Genomic DNA, 13,676 nt, shown 5'->3' with positions numbered 1-13,676 from the left:
ACAGATCAGTGAATAAAGAAATCATTACTGGTGGGAGACTATGGATTGCTTTGCAATGCTTTACCCTACATGTACTTAGCCTTTAGCTTACCTTTCTGGTTTATATAGGAGGGGGGTATTAGATAGCCTTTGGCTTACAGTTCTAGTTGTTAAAGGTTGTGAGGTCGCGTCACAAAACATTTCGAACTCCCTCCCTTGAAATATGAGTTACTGCCCCTTAATAAGTAGCTTATCATGTAAGTTTGTTTTCAATTTTCCAATTATTAATTATAACTTATTAGTTGAACTTAAGTGATTCCGAGACAGAATAATTGATTTCATTTGACAATAGAAATTTCCATTGGAAACATACATCATTTGTTTAGTCATGTGATTTTGTTTTTTAATAGTCACACCATACATGTGCGAGCTGCAGTGGGTGGTGAATGAAATATATGTGATACGAATAAGAATGTAAGTTAATATAATTATCTGATACCTATTTGATTCCGATAGCACCTGTCTAGATTTCAAAATAACGAACATATTCGGTCTATATAACTGATACACATCTACTCCAAATGTTGGTCAAGTTTGTAATGAGTGTAGTATTAAAACACAGAAGAAAAAAATCAGACTTTTGGGAAGTCTCAGATCTAGAAAAATAAGGAAAGTCAATTTTAAATATTCTTTTGGTTCCTATGTGATGCTTTGTGACTAAGAAAATATCCTAAAATTTGTTAAAAAATATTGATTTTCATTTAGTTGATATATGATTGTTTGACCGTAATCCGTATCATCCCAGTTTGTAAATGAACGTAATCCGTATCACAACAGGGACGTAATCCGTATCGGCATACATACCAACTGCATATTTTGGTAAAAACATCGCTAAAACTTGTATTTAGTTCAGACTATTCAATGTTATTTTGTTGATGAGTCATTGGTCAAGACATGTGTTGTGTAAAAGTAATCTAATTAAATAGTTATTACATTCAAATCTCCACAAAGCCGTATGAAAACTGATGTCCGTACATATATATGATTTCATCAGTCAAAACCAATTCAATTTAAAAACATATTGATAAAGCAGCGAAGACATACTTATAGGTATATAGACCGATTGGTAATTTGTATACACGAGTCACTGCCTGGTATCCCAGTGCTCGAACTTCTCAATGATGCTTTCATATCCATAATAGAGTTGTGTAACGGAATACACTATTTAGTTCACAGACATCGACACCGCCGTCAATATAGTGATATAGTTAGTATACATCGTCAATACATGTCTATCGCTGCAGAGTTTCCAGTGTTTGTCCGCCTTACGAGTACACCAGTGCTATATCATATAGTGACGTACGTGTGAAATTCCATCTATATTATTTTCAAATATCGATTTAACTTTCGACTTGAATGCTTCCTTATCTAAAGCACCAACGGAATCTGATAGATGACGAAACATATCTCTGTAAATTTGCGTAGATGGCATACTTATTTCATCTTCGTCTATTTCTTCGATTGAGTTATCATTGTGTGAAGGCATTTTTTAAGAGTTCAATATCACTGGCGGCGTATCCTACACAGTGGTTTTATCGATACCGTCCAAACCTGATACGCGTTAGACCGTGACGCGTCGTCGGCCGTTGGTCCCATGTTGAACCTTTTTACAGGCTGGTTCATAGGCTACATATATTAGCGAGTTTCTCATTCCACTAATGGGTGTATATACTGGCGCGTACGGACTTACAATACGTTCTATGCGCTAGCGTCACACACGAGGACGGGTATGTGCCTTAGCATAGCTAAGGAAACGAGTAATTGCCGTATTAACGAAGGGCCAGTTATCATTAGAAAACATAAGACAGGATCACAGGAAAACGTTTCAAGAGAAATGCTTAGCATACCAAAACCGGAAGTTTTTATTTTTATTTTCAATGTATATTTTTTTAGTATAATCCTGCCAGGTACTTACTTGAAATACCAACTTAATATTTGACAGTTTCGCTGACAGTTTCGCCGATCAATCTGCCATCATGGACACCAGTGAATGTATGACTAAGGAATAACCCTCTGTGACATTTCGATTGACTTTCTTGAAAGGGCGTTAGAAGGAAACATTACATTTCATAACGGAAAACTCCTCTTTGGTATGTTTTCGTTGATAATTAACTAAAGCTAATGGATGACCGGAGGTGTGACAGGTAACTTGGAGAGGAGAAACATGTTTTGCTGTATTCAGGAGCATGAGATACGTTAACACGAGAAACACAAGTTTACCTGTTTAGATATAATGTGTTTAAATTAGGTGCAATAAATCATATGTGCTATGGTACTCCAAAAGGAAGGATACATCTCTTAATGAAACTAAGAAGTCGGACTATTTCAATATCAAGTCAGGTACATCTAGTTCTTAAAGTAAAATATAAAACACAGAACAGGATGACAACAATGCGTCCGAGAACAAATCGTCTGCTGAGAAAAGATGAATTTTTTTTACGATTGCAGACAGGTAACACAGGATATTGGTTATATTTGTTTATATTTGTGTGTGGACTTCTCTGGGTAACATATTATAGTTTTGATGATAAACAGACTAGTTTACATACCCACAAGGTTGTTAAACCTACCACAAATATATCGAAAAACATGTCGCTATCTCAAAGATTTCAGGATCAATCAAGAAAGAGAAAGCATAATTTTAATAATTTTTTTGTTTATACGGCCAACAAAAATAGCGGAGAAATGTCACGTGATTTTCACTTTCCTGAGTCCCTGAAAACACCCCCCTTGATAGTCAGCTGCCCGAAGCTTTTTTCAGGAAATGAAAAAGAAAGAAGGCGATCAAAACTGATAATGACGATTAAGCGAAAATCTTCGCCTCCAGTTTATGAAAAACTTACAAAGGACTGTAGAATATTCAAACATAGGAGGAAGTACATTACCAGTTACCTAACTCAGGAAGAACGAGAGTTCCCCATAGCCTACAGTATGGTGGTATACAAAGACCTAGAACAAGTGGAAAGACTCCTAAGGGCTATCTACAGACCCCAAAATCACTATTGTATACACGTGGACTTGAAAGTTAAAACTAATTTTCGGGAGACATTGTCCAAAATTACAGACTGTTTCGAAAACGTCTTCATCACAAAGAAATCAATAGATGTCCGATGGGGGAAATTCTCTGTACTAGAGCCTGAACTTGTATGCATGAGTGAATTGTGGAAATACAAAAATTGGAAATACTTTATCAATCTGACTGGACAGGATTTTCCTCTCAGAACTAACGCAGAACTCGTCAAAATCCTCAAATTCTTCAATGGCTCTAACGATGTCAATGTAGCCGATAAAAGGTAACAGGATCGATCAGGTTTACCACATGATAACATCTATAAAGGCTTCGATAATATCCGTGAAAATGTGAGTTGGTAAGAGGCTTAAATATATAGCTACGTTAACGAGTCATTCTCATGAGATACAAATGCAAGGTTATCATATTGGGGTATATTTTTTGTATGAAGTCTTTAATTTAACTAATGTAAGTGTTTTTGTCTTTTATAGATCAACACAAATGGATAGAATATTCACAATATATAAATGTATTCAAATATATCGAAACACCACCTATCAACTAAAATCAAAATGTACTTTAAAAGTAGATTTTAAGAGGTTTAGAAACGACGTTCGTTCTGCTAAAAATAACATCGCATGATTTAACCCCTAATATGATTTCTCAAAAAAAGATAACCTGATATGTCAGTTATAGCATAGTTCCTATACAGCCATATCATTTGTTTATGACCCTCCCTCCAGTCACGTAGTATGCTAGTGTGTACATCGTTTTTAGTGTAAGTATGTTTACGACAAAGGGAAGCTTGAGGCCATCCCGTCAATTTTTGAACAAAAAAGTTTCAACCTTGAGCCATGTTTTTAAACTTAATATGTGTATCATTGATTTTATTCCGGTTCTCATTCATTTCGTATCTTTCGATTCTGTCTCTACATGAATCGAACCGCTGGCACGCACCCCTCCGACACGATTTCTCACCCGGCTGAGAAATCGTGCTAAAATTGCTACGTTCCCAACACGATTTCTCCCCCCGACACGATTTCTCACCCGGGTTGAGGAGTCGTGTTAGGAGTAGGCATATTATCCGGTATCATGATTTTTGGCGATTGTGGTATATTTAGGCTTTTTTATAAAGGGACTATTTCCAGCTGTGTTAAACTTACAGAGGAGCATGTCCCCTCTTAAATTTTCTTTCAGAAGTGCTACGAGATTTATGATGTTGTTTTAACTTTTTTCAATCCCTCATGCATCCGATGTTATTTCTTTGAATCACTCTATTTATTAAGATGATTAATTACAGCATTTTTGTTACAGCATGGGGGTCGAAAAATGGAATATCAGCCTGAAATATTTTTCTGAAAAATAATCGTATTTTTTGCATCATATTACTTGGGAAAGGACATTTTGTGAAATTTTTAATGTAAAATATAGGATTTTTCATTCTTATTATTCTTGTTTACCAAATATGTTCATAGTATTAAGAAGTGGTGTTATTTCAAATATGTTTGCAAACATTCAGTCAAAAAAATGTGGTGGAAAGTATTCATTTCGCACAACAAAGTACCCAGTGTGCCCAAAGAGGTGAGGGCCTAAGACACCTCCCTGGCGTCCACTTAAAAGCAATGCACCTGATTACAGGTAATTGGTTACGAAACTCGTTGCAAGCCACTAATAAATCTATTAGTGCATATTAGGTCACAAACAATTCCAAATCCAATTTTGAGATCAAATGTAATTTTCTTGCCACTTCTCAGAATTAGTTCTGATACATTTTATAACATATTTTTTATACATTTTATCATCAGACTTTAGTTCATACTCAGTTGTTAATTTTCAATTCATAATGAAGAGCAAATGTATTGGTGAAGGTCGCCATCCTATCTTCGCGAAACAGAACGTTTTGATGATGAAACCACTAGTAGTTTGTTTTTTCTTAACAATCAAGGACCTGTATTACGGATCCTGATCACATATAAAATGTTGTCTTTGTTTTAACAATATGAATTCATTTCATCTTATTGGCAATGACCTAAACCCTTGTACACAGGTTATCCTATAAGGAAGAGAGTCTTTGAACTCTCAATCATGAAGGTGGTCATCTGAAATAATTGGTGACCTTTTAGAAGTATCGTACATCTTGTTAAAGAATCAATGAGCCTTTATTCTCAATTGTTTTCTCTTGGATGACCCTGGCTGCATATGCAATTTGTCCCATTTCTTTCTTCTTCAGTATATACCAAAACTGCACAAAATGCTCTTTTACTGTTTTGGGTCAAGATAAAAACTGATATCTCTTGTAATTAAGTGTTCCGCTCTTGGCATTGCTCTGCCTTGTATTCCAAAATCCTTTCAGTACAAGTATCGAATACAGTTGTAAATCTATAGTTCCAGTGTTCCTTCGTCCTGACCATTTGAGTAGGGACCATATTTCCATACAATCCTGTATTCTCAGAAACATTCTTGTGAGACAGAGTGACTGCCATACTAGATGGTACATATATACTTATATAAAAAAAAGTGCTCTCAATAAGCTTCAGAGAATGTCTTACGTTGGCCAGAAGGAGCATAATTATCTTAAATTCATGAGCATAACTCTACCTGATGGCTACATTTTGAACACAGTATGACCATTCTCTGGACGCCAAAATGATACAAGCATTACAAAAGCTTACATGGTTGGAGCAAGATGACAATGTAGTCGTTGGTCGTAGTTTTAGAGATGTCCTGCCAATGTTAGAGGTATCTGGTATTGATACCAGTATGCACGCATATTTTAAGACTGGTCAGAGACAACACTCTGATCTACAGGCTAATATTGACAGAACAGTTACTAAATCCCCATGGATTGTAGAGTCTTTTCATTGCCTTATTAAGATAGTTTTTTGAACTCAATTAATATCGAATTGCTTCATTGATATACTTATTGGAGTGCTAAAGATTGTGCATGTCTCAATTAGATACGAGGACCATTTTATCAAAGATCACCGGACTCTAACAGAAAAGACAGAGAACTCGCACATCAAATGAAGATTCTACTCACAGAAACAAACTGTTTGGCTCAGAGGGTGAAAACAACCAGCGCTCTCCAAATGAGCAGAATCAGAATTCGTAAAGATTATGAAATATGGGTGAATCAGCACTATCAAGACCTCATCTGTTGCCAGATTTATTCCAGATACAAACGCTAGACTAAATATGATGTTTGGGTTCATTACAGCACGACACCAAATGATAATAATCCAATAAAAGATTACTACTGCCAATGCCCAATTGATCAAAGAACTATGGGAATGTGTGCTCATACATCAAGTATACATTATTATCTTGGCCATTTTAGAATTCTTTAAAATCCAAAACAGTTGCACCAAAGGACTAAGATGTTCCGACAAATCTTGAAGCTCGCTCTTTTCCAAAAATGAGAGTTGACGTCAGAAAAAACAAGTGATTGAAACAAGCAGCATATGTAAGCTGTCGAATGAAAGGAAGAAATTCGTTATTTTGAGGATACGTTTTTTTTTCTAACGGCACCTTTATTTACAAAACACTTTAGATACAATTTGACTTCGTGTTGCTATCAATTCGGTATTCCCATCTAATCAATAACTTATATTCCGTTTTCCATGTTGATAAGTAGATTTTTCATGCTTAATTCGGATTCGTAGTAATATACATAATACATATGTACCTGAAGGACATTATCAAAGCTAAGCGTTTATCCGTTGTTTATCCGAGGCAAAGTGAAAAATCATCGCGCATTTTTTGTTCCTCACCGAATGCGTGTGTAATCAGTAAGGAGTTATCGTTTCACTATTGATGCTATTGTAATTCCTATAACAAACATTTTCCCTAATTATCTGATGTATGGATTGCAGTTTTTTTAACAGAGAAAAGATTATTTTAAAAAGTAAAGAAACAGTTTTGTTATTGTTGTAAAATGGATTGTATTCGAAAAGATCAAACACCCCGGATGGAAAACATTAGACAATACCCTGTTAAAGATACAGAGCTGGGGTGAGAAATCGTGTCGCCTATGCCCATATAGATTGCACAATATCTCACCCGGGTGAGAATTGTGCAGGGGTGCACACGAAGTACTGCATACAAATTGTATTGGTTGTGTAAAAAGAACATAATGCATACTTACCACCTTGAAGAAAATGTTTAGAAATAGAAGTACTGCACTCTTTCTTTCATACTGTAGGAATTAATACATACTTACTTGTAGGGGTGCCTGTGCGTGTTCTGTTTGTGTGTTTCGTCAGTGTTTTACAACACTGATGTATTTGGAACCGGAAGATCAAAATATATTCCATTTTTATTACAGTGCTAAAAATACGCGATGGTCAAACGCGGGGGACGCTCCCGCTGGTATCCGACCAGTGAAAGGATCACTCCATGTCGCCGTTAACAGGCATTTTGTGGATTATGTCCTCCATAATGACACAGCGAAGAAACTACTGGACTGGTGTAAGAAAACAGAAATTCCAGACGAGACGTTTTTTGTATCACTTCATTATAACAAACATCTCGGCATCCAAGGATCTTCTACAGGTTTGAAATAAGAAAATACAATTAAAACATAATTAAGCATTGAACTGTTTTTGTATAGTATTTAGGATCTATTTGAATGACACAGCTTTGCAAGCAAACAACATAATACGCGCGAGCGCATTATGATTTGTTTGCTTGCAAAGCTGTGTCATTCAATTAATTCATAAATACCACACAAAAACAGTTCAATACTTGGTATACATTACAACCATGATATGAAGTGGTGTCTCCCTGCAAAGAATTTTGATTTGACAATTTTTGCAAAAGTTCTTGCCCTTTGTTCATTTCAGTATTTACTTTTTTTAAATGAGCAAAGAGAAAAATTTATTTGTTGATTGAATGGGAATCTATAGGGTGATTTAAGTTTATCAATAGAACTCTGAGCTGAAAGTTAGATTATAAAATTGTTTCGATTTTTACCCGTGACAAATTTTGCGCATGTATGAATACAGTGAACACCGTAAATCCGACCTTGCCCTCCACGAGGGAATTATTTTTGAAAGTTAATTCGAACTTTTCTCTTTGCTCAATTTGTGAAGAATACAGACGTGAATTTATTTGTTGAATGTATGGGAATCTGACTACAGTCGGTAAATTCTATAACAGCCTCGTTATTTGACATGTCGTCAGAAACTGAGGAAACCGTGGCTGCGAGACGCGTGAAACTGATAGCGTTTGAAGTGAGTGATTTTGCGACGGAGCACAGTGGTTCGTTACAAATGTCTGAAATGTCTATGTGTGCTGTGACTCATATCAGTAGGTCTGTAACATATGTGTCAGTGGGTCTATAGAATATGTGTATTCCAGACATTTGTAACGAACCCCTGTTGATCAGTGCAGTGTATTTCTGATAAATTGCATGAGCGTTAAAATTGTTTCCATTGCCGGCATTGGTGATTACAACCGATGTGCATTTTGTACGATATTGCAGACCTTGTTCTTGTTTTTGTTGTAAGAAAAGTATTTTTTATATATTTTCTTTTTTCTTTTGCACCTAAATTTACAATTGCATTGTCAAGTCTCACAATGCCCAGCAATATTTTAACAGCCGTCATGTTTATTTACATCGGATATTGTAGTTCCGGTCAGTGTTGTATTTATACGCTAAGAATTGTGTCTTGTGCTGCATGGTAATTAAAGTCCCATCAACGACACAGCTTTCAAAGAGGCTATATAGTGACAATGCCATGCAAATGTAACTTTATACATATAACAACGTGTCATATTTAGATTATACAGCAAACGGCCAAAGGTCATTCGGCGCAGCATAAAAACAAATCTGCAGGTGTCTGTATAGTGTTTTCAGTCCGAAATTTCTTTAATAACTGCGACTTTAAACGTATTTATGTATTATTCGTGTCATTATTTATCAATGAATCATTTAATATTCTATTGATTATTGAAGTGTGGTGCAATACAAAAGAAATGAAAATTGAATAGTAAATTTAATGGAGGCCGTGGTACCCGTACAGCCGTGACCAGTAAAGCTAGTTTGTTTGCTCACTTGCTTTCATTGCGGTACATTGCAATGACAGAAATATATCTGGTTGTACCTGTAAGCGGCGGACTACATTCATATCTTTAACTCTACTCGCCACATTTCTGAATAGTTCATTCGATATAGTTCTAAAGTGACCAAAAGATTGTGTATACGTAACAAAATGAAAACGTCATTAACATTCAAAGTATCAAACGAGTTATTATTCTTTAATGATGTAACTTTCTATTAGTTATCCCCATCACATTTTCAGGAGAGACAAGGATGTACCGGACAAGATTTAAGACTTGGGCTGGGAGTTATTTGCCTTGCAAAGGAAAACACGTACGAAATATTTGTATATATGGCGTTGGCGACCTACCTTTGCTGAAGACGAGACCAGAACTATTTGTCAACAAATTCCACCTGGACTTCGAGCCTTTTGTACTGGACTGTATGGAGGAGATGATTTATAACAGAACAAGGGATGGATACCTCCAAAGTTTAACCTTTAATACGACAACGTATAATGTAAATTAATATAATCTATATGACATTTTGCACATGTTTGACTTTATCTAGACTAGTCGAACAATAAGAGGGTTTCTGTGGTCACTCCTGATATGTGCCGACGTCGGTGTTGGTGTTGAAAGGCGAATCATTTCTGTTGTTATTTCTTTATAGGACCTTACTTTATCGTACGTTAATCTTCGACCTTCCACGGTGGCGGGTTTGTTCCTCGAAGTCGTCGTACGCATGGAATATTCAGAGGAAATGTTTTTTCTCCTGCCCAAACGACCCAGGTGGAGTATAAAATGGTCTTGGGTGGATGTTGTTGTTGTATCTGTAAATAACTATAAATGACGTTGGGAGCACGGTCCCACTACAAACAGAACACAATACATCATCTCCAGCTCACGCGCAGGCATACACACATAAGTTTGGTTTGGTTTGGTTTTATTTTGTTTAACGTCCTATTAACAGCTAAGGTCATTTAAGGTTGGCCTTCCTTGTGTGCAAGATGCATGCGTGTATGTGTGTGTATTTTGGGAGGCTGCGATATGTTCGTGTTTGTTTCCTTGTGATAGCGCGGAACTGATGCCGACTTTATAGTCCTATCTCACTGAAACATACTGCCGAAGACACCCAGCAGGACGCCCCACCCGGTCACATTATATTGACAACGGGCGAACCAGTCGTCCCACACCTAATTTGCTGAGTGTTAAGCAGGAGAAGAAACTACCATTTTTAAAGACTTTGGTATGTCTCGGCCAGGGGACAGAACCCAAAGCGTTCCTCACAGGGGCAAACGCTCAACAAATAGCTAAAAGTGAGGCATTGTCAAGGGACACATAAGGAATAAATTAGCTATGTGGCAAAGGACTAGTAGTTAGTGCCTTATTAGGCAGCTCCTGCGGAGCCCTCACAATTGCACTGTTTACTGTATATGCTAATTGTATTAATTGTATATCTATGTACTGTAAAGCGCTTTAGAGTAGCTTATCTTAGTTAGATAGGGCGCTATATCAAAAAAATATTTTTTTTTATCATATTTAAAAATTTTCATTTTTGTACACTGTATATGACGTGCAATATGACTGCATCCCTTATTTAATGGCACTGAGAATGGTAGCGAGAGGGTTGGATAATGGCATGTTAGAGCCAGTTATTAAACGTTGCTTATTAGGATAATTCCAAAGTCTCGGAATCCAATAAAAAACGAGGCAGGTCCGTGTCCTTATCGTTCATGGGTATTCGGAAAGATTGTAATCTGAAATCGTGATTTGCTAGTATTTCGTGTTTTGAAACTGTATACATGTTTACTTGTTTACGTTCAAGCCTAGTTCTTTCTGCATGCAGGTAATAAAATAGAGATTGTAGACAAAGATTAATTTATCATGTGATTTGTCTGCAGATACATCTACATCTATGGCGCAGCCGCGGGAAGAAGTCTTATGAAATGTTCCCTCGTTGACAACGGTTCGGGGTACACATTAAGGGCTATTGGTTTGATGTTGCTTTTTTTTCAAAAAAACAGAAAGACTTGAAAGGTGACTACGAAGAAAAATGTACTTATATGAAAACTGAGAGTGTCGATGCAGACAGTAAAAGATATTTATTTTCTGCACAATTTAGAAGTTTCGTCCGTTAAGGACTCATTAGTGATATTATATTTTATTTTTTGTGATCCCATATCAGGTGTATTTAGAAACATATGAAGAAATACAGGATAGGGGGAACTTGTTACCACATACAACACTACAAACAATGACGGCGTACTATTAAGACGCACGATAACCGTGAAGAAATGGATTATCCTATTATTAATTTTCTTTTCTTGAGAATAACATCCCTGCTTTCTTAATCCACCGTGGATGCATATCGCATAAGAATCGATAATCAATACCTCGCTCCGACTGTGATGGTACCAAATATTCTGAAGAAAGAAATAATTTTTCCCATAGCCTTTCCATGGAGTTTGAAGTTGCTCAATTGAAAATAGTGAGAAATATCAAGCAGACACCTTTTTAGCAATAAGTTAAAGGGACATAACTCAGTAAAATACTTTCGATCAATAGTAGTTATCGTACTTGTCTGAGCTCACTTATAAATAAACCTTCCTTTAACGTTTGAAGTTAACCCGTTGAAAATTACTTGAGATGTCGAGCGGACAGTCTTTAGACGCATAAAAATCGTTCCCTCGATTTGTTCTGTCTACATCACACAGGCGAGATGGGTTAGAACAGATCTACTTGTTGAAACCTTTACTCGTGATACGTTCAGGCTGAAAGCTATAACGGTTGAAGTACGTAAATAGAGCCAATTCTTTACCGTAACCATTCACCTTACATATCCATTTTATACCTTAGTGACATCTGAACGTACTTCGTCGTCTTTATGTCCTGTTATCCAAAAATAGCGTAACTAGAAGCATTTACATGACCTCTGTACGCCGATTATTTAAAAAATAACCCAGATAATTGTAGAATGAAAGCCGATCTAAAGTAGCATTCGAATGAACCTTTTCACTTCTTACTATGACAAAATGTGTGTATATGATTAACCAGGCGTGTCCCCTACTGCGATCAGTGTCCCCCATGTGAAGTCATAATTGTGAAATAATGCACCGACACTTTAAAAAATTATGTTTGCTGCTGGTATTTAAACTTAAGTCAACACTAAAATTGGCTTGAGTCACAAAATCTTTTTTTGTGAAGAGTTAATAGTAGACAGGTCGTTATATTGATAGCTACAATTGTAATTCGGTCTGCCTCCAGGTCTTATTGATTCCCTTTGTATTAAGATCTAAGACAACTTCGACCAGAATGAAATGTCCTGTCAGGTGAAACTTGTACAGCTAGACTGCGAAATAACCGATAAAAGGATCCTTTTACCACATATCATACACTGGAAACTTTTTCAGAATGACTTGGGCTTTAAAAAATACATTCGGTAAAGAAAGCCACAGCTGGAGGATTTCTTTATTAAAATAAAGATTTTTTTAAAGATTTTAGTTTCAAATCATCAAAGCTGTTCCGAATGAAAAAACAGAAACGGGGTCAGAGTCGCTACAGTTATATCCATATATGAAATTAAGAGGAAGTTAGTGTATATAGAAAACCTACAGTGGAGCTATCTATTGTTTTGCCTGTCGTGGGACAGGATCCGTAAACGCTGTCACGTTTTACCGGACCATAACTAGATAGCAACATAACCAAACAGAGGTATGGAAATGGTGGTGAATACGTTTACGGAAAAAATGATATCTGTTAATGACGAACTATATATATAGTGATTCACAATAGTGAACGATACACTTTTGCCAATGATCGAGATATTGAATTATATCAACTTTAAAAAACCTATATATTTCACGCAGGAAATCAAAAGTAATGTTGTTCACAGTGTGAAGATATCTCTTTAGGTATAGTTAGAAAATAAAGGTACCTGTCTGTCACCTAGCTCAAAGCCGCAGAGCCCATGTTCTTGAAACCATTATGTTAGTATGTTGACCCTATTGGCCTCATTGTCACTACCCCGGTCATCTTTTTGAGGACTTGGCATTACTTATAGTTGACATAGATTTATGTGGCGGTTGTCGCCGATGAAAATCCTTAACCTTCCATAACACCTGGTCGTATTATCTTTGTTATTTTGTTTGGTTACATTTATTTTGTTATTGAAGCATCGCTGGACGAGTTAGTCAGCAGAACGCTCATTGGCATGTTCCGCGCTGCAATTATACTGTCGTCGTTGATGTTTCCCGTCTTTTTTGGGTTTTTATGGTTTTAATTAGCGATATTTCATACCAATGTATGATATAGTTGTCATTAAAATACTCTTTGAGCATTGGCAAGGTTCATACATGTAAAATAAACTTGTTCTTGATTCTTTAAATTTTGATATTATCCTATACTCCTTTAATTGTTAAAATTCCTATAACTTAGGGGGTTCAACGCACCTCCTTCTCTGGTTCGACTGTAATTTAGACTGATTTGAATTACCACGTTTTTTGACCCAGCCATCACCGTTGAGACCTAGAAGGACGATATGACTGTATGATGCAGTGTTATTCATTTTAGCATGAGCTTACTATTT

The 13,676-nt window shown here is 36.3% G+C and overlaps 1 protein-coding gene across 1 annotated transcript; it reads left to right on the top strand.

Moving 5' to 3' along the window:
* The first annotated feature begins 2,835 nt into the window (after positions 1–2,835).
* On the top strand, positions 2,836–10,005 carry LOC110465295 (beta-1,3-galactosyl-O-glycosyl-glycoprotein beta-1,6-N-acetylglucosaminyltransferase-like). Its single transcript, XM_021521007.1, has 3 exons — positions 2,836–3,332; positions 7,374–7,600; positions 9,352–10,005. The coding sequence occupies exons 1-3, from the start codon at positions 2,836–2,838 to the stop codon at positions 9,615–9,617; spliced, it is 990 nt and encodes a 329-aa protein (XP_021376682.1). The 3' UTR covers positions 9,618–10,005.
* Positions 10,006–13,676: the final 3,671 nt, after the last annotated feature.

This window comes from Mizuhopecten yessoensis, unplaced genomic scaffold (assembly GCF_002113885.1).
Source record: "Mizuhopecten yessoensis strain PY_sf001 unplaced genomic scaffold, ASM211388v2 scaffold11069, whole genome shotgun sequence".
In the NCBI taxonomy this organism is placed as follows: domain Eukaryota; kingdom Metazoa; phylum Mollusca; class Bivalvia; order Pectinida; family Pectinidae; genus Mizuhopecten; species Mizuhopecten yessoensis.
The sequence above is the reverse complement of the archived record's forward strand: the minus strand, read 5'-3'. Positions and strand labels throughout refer to the sequence as shown.

Excerpts from the sequence above, each read along its gene's own strand:
- LOC110465295 (XM_021521007.1), top strand. The coding sequence starts at position 2,836 with ATGACGATTAAGCGAAAATCTTCGCCTCCAGTTTATGAAAAACTTACA. Across the intron at positions 3,333-7,373 it reads GTCAATGTAGCCGATAAAAG|TGCTAAAAATACGCGATGGT; the intron begins GTAACAGGATCG and ends TTTTTATTACAG. Across the intron at positions 7,601-9,351 it reads CATCCAAGGATCTTCTACAG|GAGAGACAAGGATGTACCGG; the intron begins GTTTGAAATAAG and ends TCACATTTTCAG.